Below are 27,795 nucleotides of genomic sequence, written 5' to 3' on the forward strand. Positions count from 1 at the left end.
CTTCAGTATTTCGTGAAAAGAGACTTTTCCCGTAGCGTCTTAGCTAAGACGCAGTACGAGAGAGCTCTCGTAAGACAACACATGTGCGGTTTTAGCGTTCAGAAATTATGTTTTTTTAAATGGACTGACATGGTCCAAAGCTGCTAGTGTGACTTCAGGATGGGTGAATGTCTACCTGGGAACATTAGGAGGGACTTGTTTGGGGCGGCTGGTAGTTTTGGTGGTGTCTATGCTGTTGGAGACCAGAGGGGCAGGAGCTTCCAAGCAAATTGGAAGAGAAGGAGCAGGCAAAGCAGGATGCTTTTTAGGGACGCTATAACCTGGAGGAGACCTGAGAAAGAGAGAGAAAGAGAGAGAGAGGGGCGCATTAGCTGTTTGGGTGGGCCATAACATTTCCACTACCAGTCATTTCCATTTGGAGTCATTTGTGGTTACTGGATATGGATTTTAAAGAACCATTTTGATTCAGAATGATTCGCTAATAAATTATTCAGACTGGTTTGTGAACTGGTTCAACGATTCTTTGAACAGAACCGCCCCTAAAGAAAGACTTGTTTGCATCAGACAACACAAGTGCGTTTACTCTACACAAGAACATCAAGCTCTTATGGAAAAATATATATATATATGACTCTCAATCAGTTTTTCCTTGGCCTGGAAAACAGAGAAAATTCTATGATATATCCTGGTTATTCAGTCCATGTGAGTGCCAATGGTCCGCTATTTATTATGTGCCGGAGTACTGATTAAATTCTAAGGCTATGTTTACTTTACACACAAAGAGTGGGTTTTCAAAAACCGCAAAGTGTTTCACTTGCGTTTTTAAAAATGTCACGTATACACAACATTTTCAAAACGATTCGCGTTTACACATATCTGCGAAAAACGGCCAAAAACACTGTATTATTTAAGCCAGGCCAGTAGTTGGCACTGTTATCTTGTTAGTAAACAGTAACTCCACCATTGTTGTGTATGTTTGTTCGCGCTTGCCTTTAAAATCAACTGTCTACATACCTCACATGCACTACGCACATGCACAATGTCACCATTTTCAAAAATTCCCATACTGGATGTTTACAAGGAAACGATAAAGGTGGTGTTTTCAAAAACTTGCACTCTGAAACCCGTTTTCAAAAATATGTTTTAGTCCCCCATTGTCGTGTAAACGAACAGGCAAAATGCATAAAAAGTTTCACATTTTTGACTGAAAACGATGTCGTGTAAACGGCCCCTAAGGGTCAAGTAAAGAACAGCACCACTGGATGAGGAGGAATGATGATGAAGACATCTTGAACAGAAAGTGGAGGGCTGAGGTACCTTCGGTGAAGAGAGCCACTATGAAGCCAGGAGTTATCTACTGGGGGTGGCAACGGGGTGGAGATGGTAGAGGTGGAAATGTCAGTGATGATGTTTAGAGCCTGCTTCAGGGCGGTGTGAGTACGCAGCACCTCCTCTCTTTGCCGGGCCTGTTCAGGAGACTCGTCCATCAGAGAGTGCTGATCTCCTGAGGAGTACAACTGAGCCAGCAACTCGGAGTGGATAAACTCCTCTACCTATGGGTGGAGAACACAGAAATGTAGAAAAAAGTTTAACAAACAAAAAAAACAGGACTTCAGTGATAACTTTATTGGCACCAACACCATTTATTTTTTATTTTTTACTTTTAATTTTGTCTGGTTCTTTAAATGTTCGACTCTTTAAAGTTAGGTGGATTTGCAGTTAAATGTTTTTATTGTTCATCAGTTAGAAAAAAAAATCTTGCGAAAAGGTTGTGTCACGGTTGGTGAACCGTGATCTCTGGGTTTTGCACTTTGTGGGTGAAGTCTGTGTGTTACTCGTCAGCACTGATTAGTTTGTGGGCATCTCCGTTTATTGTCATCAGCAACAGCTGTCACTCATTACTCATCCCTTTATATTGGCTTGTCTAGCGTCTTGTGTTCGTGAGAGCGTTGTTTCATGTTTATGACCTATGCTTTGCTTTCTTGTGTGTCTCTGCGTTGGATGTCCGTCTCTCCCCGGAACCCGTCCGCTCTACGCAACCCACCACCAAGCAACACCACTTACCTTCGGCTTGCTTCCCCGCAGTTCCTGTGTCACCCTCTCCTGCTGCCTACTCACCTCCACCTTCCGGATTCGTCACTCATCACCACCATCTTGGACTGTGCATTCCTCCCAGCATTGTTTGTGTCTCAAGTACTGTCTGTATCATTGTCTTCATTAAATATCATTAATCTCGCACTTGCTTCCTGCCACTCCTTCACCCAGTCGGTACAGAACGCTCTCACCAAACATGGAAGCAGCGAGCACCACTTCACTGTCTGAATTCATTCACCACAGCGTCAACCGCATGGATCAGCAGCAGGAGAGCACCGTGAACACCGGACGCGCGATCCAAGCGCTGGTGACACAGGTGTCCGAGCTCACCCAGCGGATTCATCAACTCACCTCTCCCACTGCGCCCACCGCACCGCCTGCGCCGCCCGTCCCCCGGGAGACCTCCCAGGACCACTTGCGGCCAGAGCCACAACTTCCGGCGCCAGAGAGTTACTCCGGTGAGCCAAACTTTTGAAAGACTTTCCTTAACAAATGTTCCATGCATTTTGCATTGCAGCCCCTCACCTTCGCGACAGTCCAAGGTTGCGTTTGCTCTTACCCTACTCTCTGGCAGGGCCGCCTTATGGGAGACGGTGGTGTGGGAGAATCAACATCCATGTTGCGACTCATTCCACACCCTCTCCGAAGAGATGAAACGGGTGTTCGATCGAGCCGCGGTCAGCAGGGAGGCCACTCACCAGCTCTCGGACCTCAAACAAGGAGAATCATTGGTGGTGGACTATTCCATTCAGTTCCGCACCCTGGCGGCCACGTGCCAGTGGAACGAGGCGGCGCAGTGGGATCGATGCCCCCACCGTTCAACGGCCTAATTGACCTGGCACTCTGGGTGGACGCTCGGATTAACCGCCTGGGTAGACAAGTCAGTCCTACACACCATTACGTCTCTCCGGAAAGGGCCGCTCGAGTCGAGAGAACATGGTCATTCCTGTTGACGAACACGAACCCATGCAGGTGGGTAGAGCTCGGCTTTCCCGGAGGGAGAGAGAGTGGCGGAGGTCCCAAGGACTATGCTTATATTGCGCTGGCTCGGAGCATTCCATCCATTCCTGCCCGGTAAAAAGAGCCAGCCCGGTAGTAAGTTTGAGGCTACTATCGGGTGGGATCTCCGCCAGGAAGTCCTCAACCACATCATCAACTCTCCTTCCGGTTAAACTGAGGTGGGAGAACCACACTCACGACTGTCACGCCCTTCTGGACTCTGGGGCCGAAGGTAATTTCATTGACTCTCTCCTTGCATGTCACTTGAACCTTCCAGTCCTTCCTGTGTCTCATCCCATCCATGTCACCGCACTCAATGGCCAGGAACTGCCACACGTCACCCACTACATTGAACCCATAATTCTGCTCACCTCAGGCAACCACAGTGAAACCATATCCTTTTACCTCATGGACTCCCCTGTAGCTCCCATTGTTTTAGGTCACCCTTGGTCAATCAAACATAATCCACGAGTGGATTGGGGTTCCAACACAGTCACCTTGTGGAGTGAAAGTTGTCATGAGTCTTGTCTGGTTTCTGCTTGTCCTGTTGTGCCTGTTTCTGTCTTTCAGAAAGAGACCATGGTGTTATCAAATGTGCCCGCAGAGTACTTGGACCTGAAGGAGGTGTTCAGTAAGTCCCATGCTGCTTCTCTTCCTCCGCATCGTCCCTACGACTGTGCTATAGATTTAGTGCCAGGTAAGTCTCCGCCTAAAGGCAAGCTTTACTCTCTTTCTATTCCGGAGAGGGAGGCCATGGAGAAATACATTTCTGATTCCTTGGCATTGAGGTTCATCCGCCCTTCCTCTTCTCCAGCGGGGGCGGGATTCTTTTTTGTGGGGAAGAAGGATGGTTCTCTGCAACCTTGTATTGACTACCGAGAGCTGAACAACATCACAATAAAGAACACCTATCCGTTACCGTTGATGTCTTCAGCTTTCGAGAGGTTACAGGGAGCATCTGTATTCACAAAATTGGATTTACGTAACGCTTATCATTTGGTCTACATCAGGAAGGGGGATGAATGGAAAACCGCCTTTAACACACCTAGAGGGCACTTTGAATATTTGGTGATGCCATTCAGGCTCTCTCCAACTCACCAGGGGTTTTCCAAGCACTCGTTAATGACATGTTGAGAGACATGGTAGATCAGTTTATATATGTTTACCTGGATGACATACTGCTTTTTTCTTAATCTCTCCAGGAACATGTTCAACACGTCAGACGAGTGCTCCAGAGGTTACTCGAGAATGGGCTTTTTGTCAAGGCGGATAAATGCGTATTCCATGCACAGTCTGTCCCCTTCCTAGGGTATATCGTCTCGTCCGAGGGAATACGTATGGATCCTGACAAGGTTAAGGCTGTGATAGATTGGCCATCTCCAGATTCCCGTAAGGCCCTACAGCGGTTTCTGGGGTTCGCCAATTTTTATCGACGTTTCATTCGTAATTTCAGCCAACTAGTCTCACCTCTGACAGCCTTGACCTCCCCCAGTACTCCGTTCAGGCCGAAACTGCATTTACCAACCTCAAGAGCTGCTTCGTTTCGGCTCCCATCCTTGTAGCTCCTGATCCCACATGGCAGTTCGTGGTGGAGGTCGACGCATCAGAGGTGGGGGTAGGAGCAGTTCTTTCCCAACGTGCTGCCTTGGACGATAAGATGCATCCCTGCGCGTTTTTCTCACATCATTTATCTCCTGCTGAACGCAATTATGACATTGGTAACAGAGAATTGTTGGCCGTCATATTAGCTTTAGAGGAGTGGCGTCACTGGTTGGAAGGGTCAGGGGTACCTTTCATTGTTTGGACCGATCACAAGAATTTAGAGTACATTAGAACTGCCAAAAGACTCAATTCCAGGAAGGCTCGGTGGGCACTTTTTTTTGGTCGTTTTGATTTTACTCTGTCGTACCGCCCGGGTTCCAAAAATGTCAAACCCGATTCTTTGTCACATCTTTTTGATCCCTCCGCCCGCCCAGTGACTCCCAAGTGTATCTTACCTGAGAAAATAGTCGTCTCAGCACTCGTATGGGAGGACGAATCGAAGGTCAAGACGGCCTTAGAAGGGGTAATGCCTCCGCCCGGTTGCCCACCGAATCGTTTATTTGTGCCGGAAGAGTTACGGTCCGAAGTTATTCAGTGGGGTCACTGCTCTAACGTTGCTTGTCATCCAGGGATAAGCCGAACCAAGGGGTTAGTTAAACAACGATTCTGGTGGCCACTTATGGCTCTTGACGTCCACGATTTTGTTTTGGCTTGCTCAGTTTGCGCCAGTGGTAAGTCGTCTAACCAGCCTCCTGATGGGCTTCTTCAACCACTGTCTGTCCCTTCGAGACCCTGGTCACATATCGCACTAGATTTTGTTACCGCCCTCCCGCCCTCTAATGGCATGATGGTCGTTTTGACTGTAGTGGACCGGTTCTCGAAGGCGGCACATTTCATTCCCTTGCCCAAATTACCTACAGCCAAGGAGACAGCGGTCACTGTCCTAGATCACGTCTTTCGGTCACATGGCCTCCCGGTAGACGTGGTTTCTGACAGGGGATCCCAATTCATATCCAAATTTCGGAAGGAATTTTGTAAATTGCTAGGAGCGATGGTTAGTCTGTCTTCGGGTTATCATCCCCAGAGTAACGGGCAGTCTGAGCGAGCCAACCAAGATTTAGAGAGAATGTTGCAATGTTTGGTCTCCAAGAATCCTTCTTCCTGGAGCCAACAACTCTCTATGGTGGAGTACGCTCACAATTCGTTACCAGTGTCAGCCACGGGCCTCTCTCCGTTTCAGCATAGGTTACCAGCCACCAGCTTTTCCTTGTCTGGAATCTGAAATCGCGGTCCCCTCCACTCACGCATTTGTCCAGAGGTGCCACCGCACCTGGACCAGAGCCTGCGAGACTCTGCTCCGGATGAGGGAGTGCACTAAGGCCAAGGCCAATCGCCACCGGTCAAAGCCTCCCGTTTACGTCGTGGGTCAAAAAGTGTGGCTTTCTACTAACAATATTCCTCTCCGTTCCGTTTCTAACAAATTAACTCCCAAATTCATTGGCCCGTTTACTGTCACCAAGATCATTAGTCCGGTGACAGTCTGCCTCAAACTACCTCCAGCGTACAGGAGAATACATCCCACCTTCCATGTGTCCAAAATTAAACCTGTTTTATTCACGTATTAATCCGCCTACCCCGGTTCCGTGTCTCGTAGATGGGGAACTGACCTATTCGGTTAATCGTATTCTGGACTCGAGATGGAGGGGACGAGGATTCCAGTACTTGGTGGGCTGGGAAGGTTACGGTCCGGAGGAGAGGAGTTGGGTACCTGCTAGGGACATACTAGAGCACTCCCTTATTGATGATTACAATCAGAAGGTAGGCCCTTCTGGGAACTCCATCTTGAGGTATACTAAGTGTAAAAGCTATAAAATTAACTAAAAAAGCTATATAAGCTATAAAATTGTACAGTACATTGGTTGCAATGATTAATAAATAATCTAATGATGTAATAAATACTGTAAATAAAACACTAATGTAAAACAAATGTACCTGCTTGGGAGACCTAATGTCAACATTATATGGTTCATATATCTGCACCTTACTTAAAAAGCTCTACAGGTTTAATTTTTGTATGCAAATCTGTTTGATATCAAATCATTGTTTCCTTCTGTATTAGTGTTAAATGCAGAGGGCACAGACGTTGTTGATGATAAGGTGCATGATGGTCTTGGGCATCAGGTCGCGGATGCCTTTGTAGACGATGCTCATGTATGAGTCAACCAGGTTGCGGATGGTCTTGACCTGGCGCTCTAGCTGAGGGTCCATGGAGAAGCTGTCCGCCTGAGCTGGACCCTCTCCATCCACCTGAGCAATCAGAAAAAAGACAGATGAAGATGTGGGCAAATCTGGATAGGAAAGGTACAGTCAACACTGAGGGGTGACAAAGATGTTTTAGAGGGCATTGAGTGCACATACATAAAGAGAACCAAGCTGGAAAATAAATGTTGTTGGGTGGGGGGGTGCGAGTTTTACTTCAGTGACTGTTGGGGGGGGTGTGGTAGACTTCTGTCAGAGCGAATTATGGGGAACCCTGACAGAACTGTGACATCACTCAACATGTTGCTCCAAAGCATACATAAAGACAGTAAAAGGGGGATGGAGGGGAGCGTGAAGAAAAAAAAAGGCAAGGGAGCTGATCAGAAACAGAGCTCAAAGCCCCCTCCTTCGCTGATCCTCTATGGTGTGACACAAGAGCTGAGGAATGCAGCAGAGCTCCTGACCCCAGAGCACAGCCACCATGAAGCCTGCAGCCGTAGAGTCAAACACACACACAGAAACAGAAACACTACAGGAGCGAGAGTTATCCAAACTACAGCGATCAGTTATTAGAAAGCCAAGATGGAATCAGCAACCTTTTCATGCACTGATTTTAGGGCAAAATCTGTAGAATTCTGTGCAATAATATGTGTTAAATGTTTATGAGTGCCAGGCACTCCAGTATCTGCAACGCTCTGTGTGCACAGATTCCATGTGGACCTGGTTATTATGTGAACACATCATCTCTTAATGTTTCTTAGAACACTGCAGCTTGTGCAGACTGGTGCACATTAAAAATAAAAGTTCTTCAATGGTTCTTCAACCCATTTTTTTTGGGTTCATCTTCGAAGCACAAATGAAGTTATTTTTGATGAAACATAAGAGGTTTCTGTCCACTCCCTTGAAAATTCATTACACCAAAAATTTGACACTTCAGAAAGTCCATAAAGACACGAGTAAAGTAACCCATATGAAAGGAGCAGTTTAATCAGTCTTCTGAAGTAACATTATAGCATTATATGATTAATAGATTTAATTTACACATAAAGACTGATCAACACACATACATACAGCACATCAAATACGGTCAACAAAAGCTCAAACGTGCTTGCTTGACATGCAAGTATATTTCCGCTACTGTTTCCCATATTTTATGGGCTCTTATGTTTTCATATGGATTTCTTTTATAATGTCTTCATGAACTTTCTGAATCATTAAGGTTTTTGTGGAATGGACTTTCAAAGGATATCTCTCAGGTTTCATAAAAAATATCTTTATTTGTGTTCTGAAGATTTTATTGGCTTAGTACAATGTAATTAATGACATAATTTTCATTCATTCAGGTTCAGTAATGGGTTCTTGAGTTGGTTATTTGATTCTTTGGAGATTGCCAAAAACTGATACTTCTTATAGGTTCTTCAGATCAGCGTATTTGGTTTCTGGATTCAATAATTCACTCAAAAGTGAACATTCTGTCATCATTTAGATCCTAATGCTGTTCCAAACCCCTTTGGCTTTCTTACTTCTATGGAACATAAAAGAAGACATTAGGCATAATGTTCATGCTGCTCTTTTACATGTAATAAAAATGAATGAAAGTGCAAAAAAAAAACCCAAAAAACAAGAGCATCGTAAAATTTCTCCACAAGTTGTGCACTAGTTCAATCTTAAGAAACCATAAGGCTTGTGTGAGAAACAGACTGAAATTATGTTATTTGCTAGAATCTCATATTCATGTCTGGCAACCATTCACCTTGAAATGTGTGTAAATGCAAATTACGTTTGACAGCTTTGGGGCCAATAAAAGAAAAACACACACACACACACACAAAAAGACAAGATGATACAAGAGCTGCACCCGATTTCGCATAAGCAGTCTGAGTAGCTACATTTGATGAGGAACACATTTCCTCATCTCATTTCGTGACCATTTAAAAGGTGTGTGTTATATAGCATGGGATGTGCACTTCAACAGTAGTAGGTCATCAAGGTACTATTTGCCCTGCTGCTTTAGAAATGTATGAATTTTAAATTCAATTATGCATTTAGCAGATGCTTTTATCCAAAGCGACTGTGCAGCGTGAAATTTCTTCAGCACTTCTCCTTTTGTGTTTCACGAAAGAATGAAGGTAAAAAAAAGGGCATTTTTATACTATTCTTTTACAGCTCCAGCACATGGTGTTGGTTTTGTAAAGAAGTAGGTTATAAAAATTCTGAGTGGAGCTTATAAAGATCTGCATGGCATCCGACTATAAAGCCATTTCTGGTTTAAACTGAAACCTTTATTTTGATGTTTTAGGCTGCAGGGTTTAGCATACAGGTAGAGAAGCCAGTGGGTTCCTGTGCTTACTGTGGTTTTTTCTGGGTAAACCCCAGCTCGCAGCAGAGAGGCCTTCCAGCTGTCCACCTCGTCCTGAGTGTCACAGGCCAGCTCCAGATGCCTGTAGTCTTTACACACGTTCCTAAAGCGAAAATAATCTGTCGTTAGCCGGTTCCCATGGTAGCACATACACTCTCACACAAACAAGTTCTCTCACTCGCACATATCATCTGTCCAAATCCACAAACCCCAGACCACCCCTTCAGCCCTGTCTGATTCACTCTCTCTGATCTGATTCTAATCAGATTTTGTCCTACCTCACCTTTTTTTGTCCATCGTTCCCATTACCAACATTTACTTTCGTCTCATATTTATTTTACCCACTCTCTCTCCCTCTTTTTTTTTTTCGCTCAGAGAGAGGCCCGTCCCTCTCCATCTGTTCCACATTCCCCCTAATTATTCTGTTGTTCCTCTCCTTTTGTTTCCCTCTTATTTGTCTCTCTTTTTGTAGCTATTGTTTCTCTTTGTTGTGCCTGTGGGTAAAAGGCTTAAAGCATAACGTACAACGTGTTTTTGGTTTAGTCTACGGCTGATAAGAACACGACTACAATTAAGTGAACTGAGCCTGGGGTAAAGTCGGACACATGTACACACTGAAACTAACCACACATGAAGCAAACACATTCTCTCACATGCTTCGATCTCATAAAACTCAACTACAAAACTCTGTTTTTACAAGCACAGACATGACTCAGTGCTACTAATCACTATAACTGAGAAATCATTTCTTATAGTTGCTTGCAAAATGACTTAGTCTGAAAGTTGACGCATACGATTGCACACGTCAAGTGATACACTGTTCCAAGCGTCCAAATATCATGTGCTTTGCAGATCCTCCTAACAAGGTGTAATGTGTGGAATATTGTTTTGCAGTTAAACGATTCATAATTCATTGGTAGCTCATGATATTTATGACAGGATAACTGCGCCGCTTGTGAATGTACTAAACTTTATTTGCCATTCCAAAACCACAAAGTACGGCTCTGACTTTTAAAAGATTTAGACTCAATAACTGTATGCACAAAATCAACAAAACAATCTGTGCGCATCCAAAAATAATATCTGGCTGTTTCTGGGGCTAATTATGATTTTTTTGTTTTTTGTTTTTTTCTCAAACCGAAGCTTAGATCATCCCCCAAAGTTTTAAATGCATGCAGTTTAAATCAGGATTATTAATTTTAATATTATAGTATTTTTTAATTAGCTTTTATATTTATATTTATATTATTTAGTTTGATTATAAATTTTTTGTACTTTTGTCATTTTAGTAAGCTTTCTTCTGGTTTCTTTCTGGTTTTAGTCATTTTATATGCTTTTGTCATTTTTATTCATTTTTTTATAATTCTATTTAATTTTTAAGATTTTTTTAGTTTGAGTAATTTCCATACTTTACTTTACTTTTATTTCAGTTAGTTGCTGTAATGTTTATTCCTAGGAAGATGAAGAGGGTTCAAAAACAGGTTAAATAAAACATGGTTAAATAAAAGGGAACAAATGAAGGGAATCTAAATAACAAGTCAATCTAAAAAACAGTGTGCAGCACACAAACAATACCAGGCAATGAAAAAACTCAACAGAGGGACTTGAATGCACAGATGGACTAGTAAGATTATTAACTCTACATCAGTGGCCTGTAGCATGACCCTTACGAAAAAGAGGTTTATTCAAGTGTGCTATTAATATATACTTCTTTTAAACTAAAAATAGAAAAGTATGCTTTCAGTTAAATTTTATGTACTTCTCAGAAATGGGCTTTGTGTATTCCTCAGAAATATACTTAAAATGACATTTAAGTATACTTGACTTATACTTAAAAAAAAAGTCTAAATATATTTGAGCTATACTTGTGCTCCTAGAATCTGTGTTTTCTTTGTTATACAGTAGAGGGCGCTAGTACACATCTTCTGCACAGAATTTCCAAACAACAACACAAGTGAAAAAGAAAAAGAAACAACAGATACTAACACATGTAACAAGATCATCTGACATGAAACAGCATCAAAACTGTTATGTTATGGAATAAAATGTCGACCGATGAAGAGGTAATAATTACAGTCAAGCGTTGGGGCGTTGATCGACTCCATCTACGTTTTGATTATCATTCTGAATCTTATTCAAAATCTTTTTTTTTACTTTTTGTTCAAAATGTTATTTCTTTATTTTTTATGAAACTTCCCACATTATAAAGGCTTTATTGCATCAGATCATATGTTACTTTGCTCAGAGCTGATTGGTCCAGCTTTGGTTTGCAATCTCTAACTCAGAATAAAACCTGCTCGTGAGCCGTGTGGCGTAAGTTACCAAAATCAATGAAAACATGAAAAAACTAAACCCAAATGTAACAGTATATTTTATTTCGGATATGTTTTTTGTTTTTATTTCATTTCAGTTAACTATAATAACTCTGAATGTAATTTCAAATGAATGTTATGGGCTAAATACTGTTCTGGGTGATGCACTTTGAAGTGCCTATGAGGAGAGGTTTCCTTTGCAAATGCATTATTGTAAAAACTACTTTAGCTTGTTTTTACAAACTGATGAGCGGGTCGAAATTATTGTCTGCGGTAATTGTTACAACTTTTCAGATGTCATAGCTTATGTTAAATCCAAAACATTCCTTTAATCACAGTCCTGAGTGAGTCCAGAACCGCACATAACTACTCTCCATAACATATGAACCTGGATGTAATGCACACGGATGTAAACGGAGACAAAAAAAAGCTCTCTGCACTCATAATTACTTTTCCAATACCATGCCAGACTAGTGTCACCGCTGTGACAAAACAACTTCTACCTCCTGACATCACCAATCGCTCTGACACTAGGGAGTTGGTGGGTGTGTAGGGCACAGTATGAACCATTAGATCATTAAAGTGTGTGTGTGTGTGTGTGTGTGTGTGTGTGTGTATCAGAGACCAAGAGAGAGAAAAAGGGGATTTTTCAGAGTGCTGGGTGGTATGTTTCTGCTGGTGAGTGGGAATGAGTGTGGAGTTTATGAGAGCCTGAATATCTTTATACAAAGTGCTTGAAGTGATGAATGTGTGTGTAAGTGTGTGTGTGTGGAGCGTGTGAGAGCATCTGATTGATTGTGGTGCTGCCTTGGGTGTGTTTACCAGTGGTGTCAAAAGTATTGGCATTCATTACTCAAGTAGAAGTGTAGATACTAGGGTTTGAAAAGACTTTTATAGAAGTTGAAGTATCAACTCAAGCTTTTTACTCAAGTAAAAGTGTAAAAGTACTGGTTTAAAAAACTACTTAAAGTATAAAAGTAATGTAAGGAAAAAAAATGCCATTAAGAACAAAAGCTTAGGCCACGCCACAGGGGCCTATTGTGCACTACCCCTCCTCAAAAAAATTTTTTTTCTAAAGGCCATAGGCCATAATGACTATAATGTTATATTAAAATGTTCATGTTGAAAAATTTGGGATGCACTAGGCTACCCCTTTCAGCTGTATATATGCCCATTGAAAATGAATGCACTTTAGTACAATGCAGACACATTAAAGAACTAGATATGATGTAGTTGCCTATAAGTATTGTTATGGTGCAAAAAGTCAAACTTCAGAGGCATGTCATCAATAACATTTAATGGAATGTAAATGTACATCCAAGTTTAGCTGCAGGAATCTGCGAGGGCAATGGACAAGAACATTGGTGCAGGCTTAGTAACAATTACCCTTGTATGGTTGTCTATTTACAATAAACATTATAGTGCTGTCAAAATGAATGATTAATCCAAGTGATTAATCAAAAACTAAAAATGAAAAATAACTCATAATCCTGATACCTTCTTGATTGATAGCTTCCTGTATTCGGTACATACGTCTGCTATGTCCAGTGTTCGGGGGGAACGAGTTACAAAGTTGGCATAGCCTACTTATCACAACATTGTCAATCGCGTCGTCAATTGCAAACGATAATTTATTAAAACGTCTCGTTACCGAACTACCTACAGCAGCTTAATTTGTGGAGGACGAAGAGAAAGCATCCATTTGGTAAATGAGCCAGTGAGAAATAATAACTTTTAAGTAGGGTCCAGTGCCTTTTCGATACTTTTAAAACAGTACCGGCACCTAAACGGTACCTGAACCGATACTTAAAAAAAAATTAACCACAAAAAAAACTATGGATAATAATAAAGAACATTACAAATATTTAAAATAAATCCATAGCTTTCACCTTGGATGCTCTCATTTCCCAAGTTGTGCTTCCCTTAATCTAAGGCTAATAAATGTATTTCACAATCTGGGTCATTATTTAATACAAAACCCCACATAATATTTCTACTGTATCTCTGTCACTCACTCTGATATTTAGTTGAGTGCTGTCTGTCACTGTCTTTAATAAGTTCTGTGAATGACTGTATGCTCATTCTTTATAAAGTAGCAACAATATCGTTTTTAAAATACAGTACTGTGCAAAAGTCTTAGGCACATTAGTATTTTCACCCCAAAAAAGGGTTTTAAGCCAGTTATTTATATCTTTTGCTGTAGTGTGTCAGTAGGAAATATCAGTTTGCCATTCATTTTAATAATAATCTAGTGCGATTTTGACAACGGCAAAATGCATGTTTGGAAATGTGAACTGATATTTTATACTGACAATACAGCAAAGTATATAAATAACTGGCCGAACACCATTCTTTTAAGTGAAAGTACTAACGTGCGTAAGACTTTTGCACAGTAGTGTATGTATAAAGTACGTATGATTAAATTAAGTACATTTAAATAAGTATGTGTTCGTTCATATGTGTTAAGGGCTAGATTTTCGCTGGAGGAAACAGCTGTGGTGTGATGAGTGAAAACTTTACAGTAGATGGGAAACCGGCTCCCTCGTGACCTTTTGTAAACTGTATTTATGATAAAGAACTGCACAGATACAGATATTCTAACAATCTATCGATGAACACATACCTTGTGTCCTCTGTTTGTGTTTAAGTGCGCGTGTGCTGCTCCGCTTGCGGTCTGCGGGTTGAAGAGCGCGCTGAAAGACGGAGAAGAGACCGGTCTGACGCCGGTTTCAGATGAAATTTTAGGTGGCGATCGGATACCGGTTCCATACCCAACCCTTCTTTTTTAAGAAATATATTTTTTGATAAACAAACCCAAAACTGGCTATGTCCTTGCTGGAGTGTGACGTGATTTGTGTCATGTGGAGGTGCGATGGATCACGTACAAACCAATAGGGTGTCAGAATGGTAAATGTTTATACTTCTCATCCAACCACAATCAAATTCACTCCATCCGGATGGCGCGATTTATCTGGATAGATTTTTTATTTTTTTTGAATGATGACAAGCCGGAATGAAAACAAGCCGAAATGAAATAGCAATAACGAACCTGTTTTTAAAATGTAAGGAGTAGAAAGTACAGATACTTGCGTGAAAATGTAAGGAGTAGAAGTAAAAAGTCGGCTGAAAAAGTATTTGTACTTCGTTACTTGACACCTCTGGTGTTTACAATAGGCTACCATGCCTCTCTCACTGTCAAAGCTGTGTGTGTGTGTGTGTGTGTGTGTGTGTGTTCACCGCAGCATACCAGCATCTCTCCAATTAAGCAGCAAATCAATCCCAGACACATCCGTACATGAAATCGAAAGAGGCTGCTCTTCTAGAGACAGAATGTCAGAGACGGAGAGTAAAAGAAAGCAGGGAGAGACTGAAGTAGAGACTGGCCAGGAATGTGCCAGAAGTGTGTCCTACTGCGCCCCCTGTTCCTGTTGCGCTCTCTGTAAAGTATTAATGTGAATGTAGCATATGTTTATGTTAGAAATATAAAGGAGTGCATGTGAAATGGAGTTATATGTCCCTGTAGAAGGGCATGTGGGTGTGTGTGTAAGTGTGTGTGTGCTGTGACCACCAGATGTGACTCAACTGCTCTCTTCTTTAGACAATTTTGACTACAATTTAGCCCTACGAGACAAGATTTCTTTCATTTCAAGGCAAAATCGTTAGTCTTGGATCAGTTAGTGTGACATGCTTACTGTCTTTGCAGTGAATCTTAGCCCTCTGACAAGGTCAAACACAATTATCATAAAGAATAAAATTATTTTGACTACTGTTCAAACGTTTGGAGTCAGTAGAATAGATTTTTTAAATATGAAATTAATACTTTATTCAGCGAGTATGCATTAAATTAATCAGTATCTACAAAAATATTAAGCAGAACAATTGTTTTAAACACTAATAAAGATAAGAAATGGTTCTTGAGCACCAAATCAACATATTAGATTGATTTTGAAGGATCATGCACAGTGTTGGGGAAAGTTATTTGTAAAAGTAATGCATTACAATATTGTGTTACTCCATAAGAATATAACTAACTGCATTACTTAGTTACTCTTTATGAAAAGTAATGCATTACTTTACTTTTGCATTACATTTTGTCAGCTGTGTTGGACTTGCTTATTTGTTTTTTAATAACAAAAAAACCTACAAGTTTATTTTTGACAGCTGTAAATACCCTTTCACACCAAGGGCCCTATTTTAACGATCTAAACGCAAAGTGTAAAGCGCACGGTTCAGGTGTACTCAGGGCATGTCCAAATCCACTTTTGCTATTTTAACAACGGAAAAACGGTTGGCGCACCCGGGCGCATGGTCTAAACGGGTTGTCCCTATTCTCTTAATGAGTAATGGGTGTTTTTTGGGCTCTTTAAATAACAAAGAAAAACCATTGAGCCAGACTTTAGACCAGGTTTGAGTTGGTCTATGGCGCAGTCTATTATCAGCTCCTTTAAATAGCATTACACCAGCAATGCACCTGAACACACCTCTTTTTTAGACCAGCACGCACATGGGCGCACAAATGAACGCAAATGCATTTGCTAATTAAACGACGTGGAGCTGGACAGGAAAATGCGAACGGCGCCGGACTGAAACTAGCAAACACACTTACGCTGCGCCTTGCGTCGCATTGCGCCGGGTGTATTATAAGTGAAATTAATCAGCCTCAGACTGATGGAAGTGCCTCTGCGCCTCACTCTTAATTATTTGAAAAAGTAACTCAGATATTTCATTGTAAATTTAAAAGTAATGCGTTACTTTACTAGTTACTTGACAAAAAGTAATCTTACATAACTCGTGTTACCTGTAATGTATTGCACCCAACACTGATCATGCGACATTGAACTCTAAATTGTAATAATATTTCACAAATGAACTTTATTTCTGATCGAAAAATTGCAGCATTCGTGGGCATAAGAGACTTCTTTCAAAAACATTTCAATCTCTTGCCTACTCCAGAATTATAACTTGTAGTTGTCTCTGAAAATTAGGTTGGGATAAGAAAAAGCATTTTAGAAAAAAAATACACATTTGACTCTTGTGATACAGATGTAAGGTGCAAGATTTTGGACCAATGAGATTTCACCATGGGTGAGCTATCCATAAATAGAATCCAGAACATCAGTTCGTGAGAAGTGAGCTCTTCTTTATTAGAAAGTAGCCATGAGCTCAGGAATCAAATTGCACATGAGAATAAAAACATACAGAGGAAAAAAGCCTGGTTGTGGCAAAGAGAAACAAATTAAAAGAGAAGAAAGAGCTTACTGATTAATAGTCCAGATGTCGTAGAATGGAATGTGTGTGTGTGTGTGTTAGAAAGAGAGAGAGAGAAAGAGAGAATATGAGAGAAATATCAGGTATCAGAGAAATTGAATATCGAATATCAAATACCTCTAAAATTATAATGTTTCTAGATTTCTTATTTCCATCATGCTATGATGTTGTTTCTCCTAATCTATTGGATTTTTCACTCATTTCATCATCCACTAGACAATGACTCCCCCCCCCCCAAATTACTAACCCTATGAACCTTATTAATAGTGATTGGGACTTTACAATTTGTCCAACCTTTTAACACCCAATAGGACAATAAAGCCATGAAATTTGGTTGTAATATGTGTAGACTGTTTACTGGATTGCTTTTTGCATGTCTGCTAATGGCTGAGTTCTCAGAACACACACTTTCACACACACACGTTTGTTTTTGTGAAAAGGGGGGACATCCCATAGGAGTAATGGTTTTTATACTGTACAAACTGTATATTCTATGGCCCTACACCAACCCTACACCTAACCCTAACCCTCACAGAAAACTTTGTGCATTTTTACTTTCTCAAAAAAACTCATTCTGTATGGTTTATAAGCATTTGAAAAATGGAGACATGGGTTATGTCCTCATAAGTTACCCTCTCCTTGTAATACCTGTGTCATACCCATGTCATTATACAAAGTTGTGTCCTGATATGTCAAAAAAAAGGCACACATACACACACACACACACACACACACAGGTCATTCAGAGGGTTGAAGTCTTCTTTAGCTGCATCTACAATATAAATCTACGTCATATGGTGTGTACTCTGAGTGTTTGATCTTTACATCCTTTTAAAGTTGAAAAAACATTCTCTGAAAAAGCATTTTCTCTTCTGAAGTGTGTGTAGGTGGTATAACTGACCTCTGCTTTGTGTTAAAGATGGCAAAGACATGTTTGCTGGACATGAAGTCCTTTTCTATGTCTCGCACCTTCAGGTTGTCCAGAGGAAACATGTATTTCTTCTCTTTTTCCTAGAAAATTAGACAGACAATGGACATCTTAAGTCTTAATGAAATACCTACTTAGACAGCATGTCTGGATTCCTTTTTTAGCATTCAAACATTGCAACGTTTTGAGAAACAGCCAATAAAGATTGTAATAAGATTTAGTATAGTGTCAACAAAATGTATTAGGAGTCTCTCAAATTTAGTGAATTGTTTACCCAAAAAGGAAAGTTTTGTCATCATTTACTAACCCTTTCATTGGCTAAACCTGTGATGTTTGTCTTTCATGGAACACAAAAGAAGAAATTATTAAGACTGGTTGCTCTTCTTTATTCAGTTACAATGAATGGGGACTGGAGATTTCCATCTTTAAAACTGTCACCAATTGAACTCAACTTAAGAACCGGGTCAGTCCAATTCATGAACAAATCATTCAGATCTTTTGTGAACCAGATCAACCAATTAATTGAAAGATCTGATTTAAAAGAACTATGTGTTCAGGAATCAGACATCTCTTGTTAACCCATGAACCTGCAGATGGTCTTAAAATACATAATCTTTACATGGATGACTTTGGAACAGCCATGGGACATTTTCATAGCACAAAATGGTTCTTCTTTTGAATCAATGCAAAACTCCTTTTAGAACCATTATTTGAAGAAGAAAGGAGAACAAGGTTGGATGTTTAAGTTTTTACTTTGGCTCCAGAAAGCTACAGTGGAACATACAGTAGCACACAAGTTATATGGATCACTATTATGAAACTTTTATGTGTTATGCATCCATTTGATCCTTGAATGCTTCAATCCCTGATCATTGCAATTGCTTGAAAAAGAGTGGCAGCAAATTCTTATTTTGTGTTTTACAGAAGAAAGAATATGATATAGGCTTGGAACAACATCAGGGCGACTACATAATGACATTCATTTAAATTTTTGGCTGAACTATCTCTATAACCAGATTTTAAAATGGTGTGAACTAGGGAAGATGACTATGAGGAAGAAAGCGTAGAAACAAAAAAAGAATCCACTTTAGATCCATGTGATCATCCTCAGGATGGCTTTAGGCCCAGGACAAAACAAAAAAACATGTGCATGAGAGATGCCACAAGTTTTCACTCTTTGAGTAAAGGATTGAGAAATAAAGAAGGAAAAAGCATGAGGAATTGAGAGACAGAGAGTGAGGGCCCACATATGGAAGTCATTATTCGGACCAAGGCTCTAAAACACAACATTTCATCTGGAAAAAAAGTAAAAAGAAAGAAAGAAAAAGAGCTCTCCCTCTCCACCTCTCTCCTCCCTCTGTCTGTACAGGAGGGGCTGGGGTCTCAGGAAACGGTTTGGATTACATTGCAAATAATGGAACGGAGATGTGGGAGAAAAAGAGAGGAACAAGGGATGAAAGTGTGAGGGGAAACACTCTAAAAAAAGTAAAAATGAAAAACAGAAGGGGAAGAGAGAGCCGAATGATGCCGCTATCAGTGATTGAGTCTGACAGCCTGCATAGGGATTTTCTTGGAAGAGAGTATTTTCTGTAAATCAACTAGCAATGTTCAATAACCTGATTGTTTTCTGACTTTAAGGAACAGTACAACCAAAAAAAGAAAAAAAAAAATCTATCGTCATACCCTAATGTCGTTCCAAACACAAAGCAGACATTTTTTAAAAATCATTAAATATTCTTGCCATACAACAATAGTTCACGGAAACCAGAGTTGACAAGCACCAAAAAGAACAAAAAGATATCATAAAAGTGGTCCATGAATCTTTTGAAGCCATACAGAATGATTTTTGATGCCATACTGAAATTTAAGTTATCAAGTTATTATCAGTTGTCAGATTGACAGATTTATTTTAAGAAATGTATACTTTTCTTCAGCAATAATGCAACTGATCAAAAGTGAAAGAAATGTATTATCTTACAAAAGATTTCAATTTCAAATAAATGCTCACAGCTGAAAGTGCTCTACCAAACTTATAACTGTAACAGTTTCCTACTTCAGTGTGTTACAAACATAATTTTGGTGTCTTTGGAAAGAAGACCCTTTGGGCTTTACTTTTTATCAACCAGATTTGATAATGCTGAAAAAATATGAAAAGTTATAGACACTGAAGTGCCTTGAATTTTTTTTTACCACACTTAAATATTTTTTTATTTGATATGAAAATACATGAAATGATACCTGGAGCAATCTAGAAAAGTAATGGGTTGAGAGTCACATGTCGCATGAGTTTATATTTCAAATCTGAATAAGATATCATGAAAAATGAGACTCCTGCAAATATTTTTATGAGACTGTCTACACTCCCCACCCCCCAAATATATATTTAAAAATATTACCAACAGTATTGAAGGCTTCTACAAACTATTTAGTCATTAAGCATCAAATCAGCATATTAGAAGGATTTCTGAAGGACACTGAAGATTGGAGTTACGATGCTGAAAATTCAGCTTTGCTTCACAGGAATCTGTTAAAATATAAAACTTTTATTTTAAACTGTAATAATATTTCAAATTATTTATATACGTTGATTTTTTTACGAGTTTTTAGAACTTTAGAAGTCTTTAGAAGACTTGGAATAAGACACTTTCATAGAGCACAGTTGTATGTAGCACTTTTACGCTCCTTTGTATCAACTATCAATGTGGGACAAGACTTGTGCAACAACTAGTCAACAAAAAACAACAACAACAACATCATACGGTCTTGTAAGAATGAGGGTAAGCAAACAATGACAGAATTTTTACTTTTCGGGAAACTATTCCTTTGAACTTCAACTACACTATCTCTCCTTGTCCTCCTTGACTCCTTGCACCCCTCCATTTTTGCTCCCCTCAAAAACTTTCTCTTTTTTCATTCCAGAGGGGCCCACTTCCTGCCTGAGTTTTTAGAGGTTGAAAAAAAGTTAGAAATGACAGGCTGGCGTTAAGAATCCAACATCTGGTACCGCTTTAGTGAGAGAGCGAGTGAGAAAGAGAGAGAGATTGGGCAGGGAAGTCCAGAGAATGGCTGGGAGTACTGAGAAAGGACGGAGGGAGAAAGACAGGAGTGGATAGAAGAGAGTCGAACCAGAAGATTGAAAGAAAGAGAGGAATTGAGAAACAACGGACCACTCCAAAAGTTTATTCCCTAAGGGTCCCATCAACCCTTATATGGCCAGCGGGGTCCCTCCCTCTCTTCTCTCTCTCTCTGTCTCTCCGTCCGTTCTTCCCTGACTCCTCATTCCCTCTTTTTTGCTATGCCTTCCATGAACGTCCTGCCAGATAGGCGGCTGTGGGAGCAAATGTGCCACGTCAAGGCTGGATACTGCAAACCAACGCCGGAAAACAGCAGCCGGTGACGATGGAACTGAGAGTCGAGTACGGGTAAACGGACATCTGGAGCATCTCTCTCCGTTCTCTTCATTGGTGTTATCCCAACTGAGAATGAGACAGAAGCAATGGAGTCTATTTCTGTCCTGTTTATTTTTCATCTTCTACCACCTCCTGTGAAGGACTGAGTGATTGAAGCAGATAAAGAAAAAGAGATGAAAAGAGAGAAAGAGTGAGATAGAGAGCTGGAACTATCTCCTGCTCCGTCATCCCAGTGTTCAGACTACCTGTTCAGGATCATACTGGTGTACAGTAGTCTGCACATTGGTTAGACTGTGCATGGACTCACATCACTGGAGAATCGATGCAAACTCTCAAACTCGAGAAAAAACACACACAAACCCAACGACTGTAGGTGAAAAGTCAGCTATGTTTGGTTTTTTATTGACACCAGTGGTGGTGATACTGCATGTCTCTGTGGACTCAAAGTTGGTGGTAATGACACAAGAAGAGGTTCCGCAATGATTGGCAGCTTGAATTTTGAATAGATGATCATCCACAAAACATTTACGTAACATCAGCCACATTGTGTGTAGCTAAGCTTAGCATTTGAACTGTATTACAAGAAAACTGTAATCATTAACGCTGTGTATGTGTTTAAGCGCATATGTACTCAGGATGAGCTGTGCACACATATGGTTTATATAAAAGCTCCAGGTGTCTGGCTAGTTTTGAGATGTGCAGAAGGCCTTCATAGGTTTCGAGTAGCGATTTTTCTAGATCTCACCATAATCGTTGCATGCATGCATTTTAACTTGCCGTAAGACACAGACATGAAGTGAAAAGAAAGTGATTACGCCGAATGCTTAAGTCATCTGTTTTCCCTCACGCAGCTCGTCTCAGAGAGAAAAAGAAGGAAGACTACAGGAATGCGTGTCTGTTTAGTGTTGGGCGCTGATTAACCCAAACCAGCAGTCTCGGCCTATGAACGCCATCAGAACTGGGACAGATTTAGAGAAAGCAAGAGAACATCTGAAAGTCTTTAAGGGTAAAGAAGTGATCCGCTTAATACATGAATGTGTGTATGTTCATACAGAATGTGTGAGAATTGCAATGTGATCTGCCGCAAGGAGTGAGGGGCTGTATCTCTTCCTCTCTCCTCTCTTCTGTCTCTCTTTCGGCAGGCTCTAGGACTCTAGGCTGGATGGTGTTTGGACAGAGTCTCACAATTTTCCGCCCAGGAATGTGTATAGCCCCAGTGAGACTGCCAACCACAGAGACAGAATGAAATGAAGAGAAAGTACAGAAGATAGAGAGGGAAAGCGATGGACATATAGAAAAGAGTGAGATATGAAGTCAAATTTTCACATTTTTAATTGAATTTCAAATTTAAATGTAATTCTTGAATTGAAAAGTCCAGGCAAAATCATAGGGATCGCGCAGACACTCGTATTCTAAAAAAGATTGCAATGATGGATTCTGCAGAACATGAGGAACTGTAAAGCCAGCCAACCTCTTAAATCCAATTATATTTAAAACCCCATCTAAAATTCAATGCTAGTTTTAAAGGAAGCCAATTATTTAAACACACATTAATCTAAATACCAGTAGAGTTTATAATTCAGAATTAATATGCGTTTGCATCTGAATATTTTGAGCCTGAAGGTGTGTGACATTTAGAAAAATATACTTGTGTTTATATGAATTCCTCCGTTTGAAGTGTTCAGGGGGTTTCAGAATTCATTAAAATAAGTGTTTGCTTATATAGTCGCATACATTTGGGAGTGAGGACGACTGGTAAGCATTAGTGTGTCCGCGTCTGTGTGTGTTTAAGATTTTGTGTATATCAATATCCATGTGTGTATGTGTGTGTGTGTTTGACTTGGTGGGCTTCCAGCTATGTCAGGGTGATCCAGACCAAATGCCTTAATTCCCAATGGACAAAGAGAGATGGTGGGGGTATACCAGGAAAAAAGAGCAAGTAAAATAAGGAGCAAAGGAGGAAAAGAGGGATTCAACAAAATGAAAAATGAAAGAGTTAAATATAAGTGAAAAGAGTTTTATAATCTAGCAATGAGTTACTAATTTAAATTACTGTCTTGGTTATAAGTATTATGAATTTTCTGTATCATTTTTAAATCTCAGAAGACAATTATTGATTTATCTTAAATTGTTATATGGTGTAAGAGCATGAAATGTATGTTAAATGCAATGATGTAAATAGAAATGTTTACAACAGATTTAGAGGGCATGCGTGTTTGTATTTTAGTAACACATCATTTTTGTCCTCTCTCTAGCCCCTTTGCTTCCGGCTTCCGGTTGGGAGAAGCAGGCTGCGCTGCCGTTGACTGAGAGCGTTGTCTGTCTGCCTGTCTACACTTGCTGTGCAGAACTTCCTGCACCTGTACAGCAGGCACAGACAGGCAGACAGATGGCAGCCCGCCTGACAGGCATCACATTGTGACTGACACAGAGACCAGCCAATGAATTCCACCACAACCTGACAGGGAACTTTAAGCAGAGCGCTGAAAAATGTCTTTTCCCATGATCATAAACTCATTAAATGAAAGAGCACATTTACATTTTCTAATGAAGTTACTCACCTGATCATCTTTAAACCAGGACAGACTCTCTGTGGTGAGCATGAACCAGTACTCCTTGGCCCCTCCCTTGATCAGACTGATGTTGTTGATGGTTAACCAGCCCTTGCGAATCACCTGAGGGGCAAAAGTCAGAGGTGAAAGGTCTGGGTTCAAAAACACAGACAGAGGATGAGATTCTCTGGTCTGGTCTGGTCTAGAAATAAAAAGATGAAGAGGAAATGAAAGAAGTAGTCAAATCTGTAACCAGGTACTAAATTTTAATTGGCATTGATAGATAGATAGATAGATAGATAGATAGATAGATAGATAGATAGATAGATAGATAGATAGATAGATAGATAGATAGATAGATAGATAGATAGATAGATAGATAGATAGATAGATAGATAGATAGAATTAAAGCAATCATAAAAGCTAGTAGACTTTGGGTAAATTTCTGACAGATTTAAGATGATTAAGACTTTCAAAATAGAGTTTTATCCTCTGTGTCATTCATTCAGTTAAACAACATTATGAACAGTTGTTTTTTTGTAATTAGTATGAACTATTCTTCAAAAAATTGCAGAATATACTGATTTCATATTAAAAAAGTAAAGTTTTTATTACAAAGAAACTGAAAACCACCATGATAAATTTCTTCATCATACATATGGTCAGTGGATACAATATTTTGATAATATACAATAAAACTTCTTCAGTGCATTTTTATTAACCTACTGTTCCTCCAAAAAAAAAAGAATAAAACACAAAAACATTTTCTTTATTTGTGACTGTACCGACCTCAAGTTTGCAGCGTGCACCATTTTGTTCAAAATCTGAAATTGTGATCACACACTCATGCATACACAAACACGCAGGCCAAATGGATTATGATCAAAGAGAAGTTTGAGATTCCAACCTGTTTTTAAGGTGCTCATGAACCGAGAAATCAAAATTCCCTTGATCTTTTGACAGATAAGAGGTCATTATACTATAAAAATATCCTGTGAGTTTCAAACTCAAAACTTTCTCGTAGTCTAAAAACAGCTTATAATAAAGCCAATCTGCCAAAACGACAGCTTGTGGAATGTGCCACTTTATGACATAATAGTGTGGCTAAACACGGCCTCCGCACAAGATGATCAACACCTGCTTCTACATCACTGCCTGTTTAGCCCCGCCCACAAACACATTTCTATACAGAAATAAAATGATAAAAATGGCTCCAAAGACAACAAGATGCTGTTCAGTGCCAAGTTGTGGAAAAACACAGTCTTCGCATTGCTTTTCTTCTGATCCCATCATTAGGAAAGAGTGGATGAACTTTATTTTTAATGAAGATCCAAACCGCGTCAGTAAGAACTTGGTCCTTTGTTTACTTCATTTTACAGTGGATTCAGTTACAAAAAAAAATCACAATTCTTTGCAGGATTTTCAGAGAGTTAAAAGATGATGCTGTCTATAATATATACTATGTATCCCACCACACAGTGGTGGGAGTAAGTTTTTTTTATTTTTATGTGGTCGCTATTGCTTTGTCTGTTATTACAGATCGTTTGATAATGATTTTTGACCTAAATCACAGCAGCGTCCATCTTTGAAGAATGTAGGCTATCAAACATACACAACTGTTAGCCATAGCATCATAGCAGTAGGCATTTACTTCTGAGTCTATACTCCGCTGTGCCTATTCAAACAGCATTCTGATAAGGAGGGTCAAAACAGGACAGAAAATAGCCTATTAATGCTAAAGTATTATGTCAGATAGCAGTACAAGATAATAATAAAAAGTACATGACTCCTTTAACATTAGAGCCCACATACACACGACTCTGTTCACTCATGTACTTACAGGGCTGCAAACTGTAAGGAGGTTCATTCACAGACGATTCATTATAAGAACAGAATTAAAGTACAGTGATTCAGAGGCATTAACATGATGAAAAGTGGGATAAATGAAGCAGGTAATTAATAGAGTAAGGTTTTAGGACAGGGTTCAGGATTTCTTCAAGCTTTTTTAATTTAAAAGACACCGCTGGGCAAATCAGTATTCAGACTAACAGTTCAAAGTTCAAATGAGTCATGGTTTGGACTGTTGTGTATCTTCACTGATTGAGTAGTCTTTAGGGAAGTGTAGTGCTTGAAAAACACACTCCTGGCACGCTGCCACTGCACAGTTATTCCTTCAACTTTGTGAAATGTTACTATATCACCAACACTACAAACACTAAATCGTTTTCTAAGCAATAGAAGATTTAAAAGATTAAACAGAAAACAGCACACATGTAGCACAATGCAAGTGTAGAAGATATGAACAACCCTGGTTTTTATTGATTTTGTGAAACTGTATATTTGAACATTTATTCCAGTTGCTTTATAGACTGCCATTATAAGTGCATAGGATAGCATTGTACAGTACATGCATTTTTTTACACAAACTACCATTCAGTAGTTGTTGGTTGGTAAGAACCATTTTAAAATATGGTAAAAACAATACTACTAATACCACTACTACAACTACTAAGAAGAAGAAATGTTTGTACAATTTAACAGATATTTCATGATTATTGACGCCAAACATTTCAATGGTAGTTTACCTAGAGATTAATTCAAATAGGCTTGAATTGTTTAAATGACTGAACCTTAAAAATCATTTAAAATGGACACTGAAGCTAAGAATGAGCAACTCAACACAGAATAGACTGAAATGTTTGTCCTTAGACCCATTAAGATCACCTCAATGGTGCAGCAGGAGGTAAATAAAATGCTAATCAGAGTCTCAAAATCCTGTGGAGTTTAGCTCCAACCAGCTCCAAAACAAAATTTTGAGTGAGTCTGAAGAACTTGATTAGCTGAATAAGTTGTGTTTAATTACAGGAATTGCAGGAACAGAAATCCTGTGAAGCACTACAATTAGGGCTTTAAATGTGCGGTAACATTTACCGTTATTTATCAGTCATTTCAATAGGAATTCATGCAATTGGCAATTTTGAGTAAGGGCAAAGATTTCCCCATGCAGATCCTCCATTGGTGGGAAGCGTGCAATCTGCAATCGCGTGCAGCTGCTGCCGCTCACTACAGCATGCAATCAATTTTGTATGCATGCTGTTTTTTCTGCTATCACTTTCACTTTCGAAATCGATCACATTCAGCAGAGAAGGGAGAGGAGGGGAAGGGGGCACAGTAACTCGGATGGGGGGGGGGGGGGGGGGGGGGTTAAGGCCCGCGAATGCCCATAAAACCCACCCCCCTGGGCGCCGGCCATGAGTGCACTACATATCCACCTTCAATAAATTCTTCTTAAAATAACTTTTCTTGCTTATCATGTATTAGAAGAAATGCAATTAATTTGCAAGCCACTCAAAAAATGCTCAGTCAAATAGAGATAAAGAATAAGAAAGACAGGCCACTAAAAGTGGGCAGCCATTTTTGAGCTCTTACTAGGCTTGTGCTTTTAATAATCAGTAAGAGCACATTTCATCAGTTACATTGTTCAAACTCTAATGCTAAACATTGAAAATAGATAGAATGAGGGCAAAAAACAGCCATCAGAAAGAGAGAGAAATAATGAATATTTACAGTACTTGTAGGGAAAAAGCAAGCCATCAAGAGCAAGTTTAATTTGAAACAATATTAGACATACACATGAGCCAAATATTATCTGATGTGAGACAGATGACCAAAAGAACAAGAGAGCTTGAGCAGAAAAGAGACTTCCTTCTAGAAAAGACTCTTTGGATTGTCCAAACCTTGCTAGGTGATGCTTTCTGATATATACCAGGTTCATATCATCAGCTCATAAAACACTGTGACTCACCTGGTTCCCTGCTGAAGGATTCTTACTCGTTTGACTGGTTTTCTGTTGAGCGCTGAAAGGAAATGTGTAAATGGGGCGTAATTTTTCATGTCATGTTCTTAAATGTGTTTTATTTATGCCCGTCATTTGTTGTTAAATACTTACTTTGCAAACCCAATGAAATCTTCATGGTTTGTGTTGATGTAAGAGAGCTGGATCTCTAGTGAGAGTAAAACCTGTTCAGTGAACAAAGACATGAATATGCACAACAAGATACAACATAAATCA

At 39.8% G+C, this 27,795-nt stretch overlaps 1 protein-coding gene across 1 annotated transcript in view; it reads right to left on the bottom strand.

Annotated features, from left to right (window-relative positions):
- The window catches only part of LOC132092634 (dynamin-2-like), a 59,220-nt gene that overhangs the window by 15,993 nt on the left and 15,432 nt on the right, over nucleotides 1-27,795 (bottom strand). Inside the window, exons 12-19 of the mRNA XM_059498953.1 lie at nucleotides 27,673-27,743; nucleotides 27,529-27,580; nucleotides 23,733-23,846; nucleotides 17,735-17,844; nucleotides 9,245-9,356; nucleotides 6,778-6,942; nucleotides 1,318-1,553; nucleotides 176-331 (exon numbers count right to left, since the gene is read on the bottom strand). Of these exons, the coding sequence (XP_059354936.1) occupies nucleotides 176-331; nucleotides 1,318-1,553; nucleotides 6,778-6,942; nucleotides 9,245-9,356; nucleotides 17,735-17,844; nucleotides 23,733-23,846; nucleotides 27,529-27,580; nucleotides 27,673-27,743 (1,016 nt within the window). The remainder of the gene's footprint in view (nucleotides 1-175; nucleotides 332-1,317; nucleotides 1,554-6,777; nucleotides 6,943-9,244; nucleotides 9,357-17,734; nucleotides 17,845-23,732; nucleotides 23,847-27,528; nucleotides 27,581-27,672; nucleotides 27,744-27,795) is intronic.

This window comes from Carassius carassius, chromosome 18 (assembly GCF_963082965.1).
Source record: "Carassius carassius chromosome 18, fCarCar2.1, whole genome shotgun sequence".
Taxonomy (NCBI): Eukaryota; Metazoa; Chordata; class Actinopteri; order Cypriniformes; family Cyprinidae; genus Carassius; species Carassius carassius.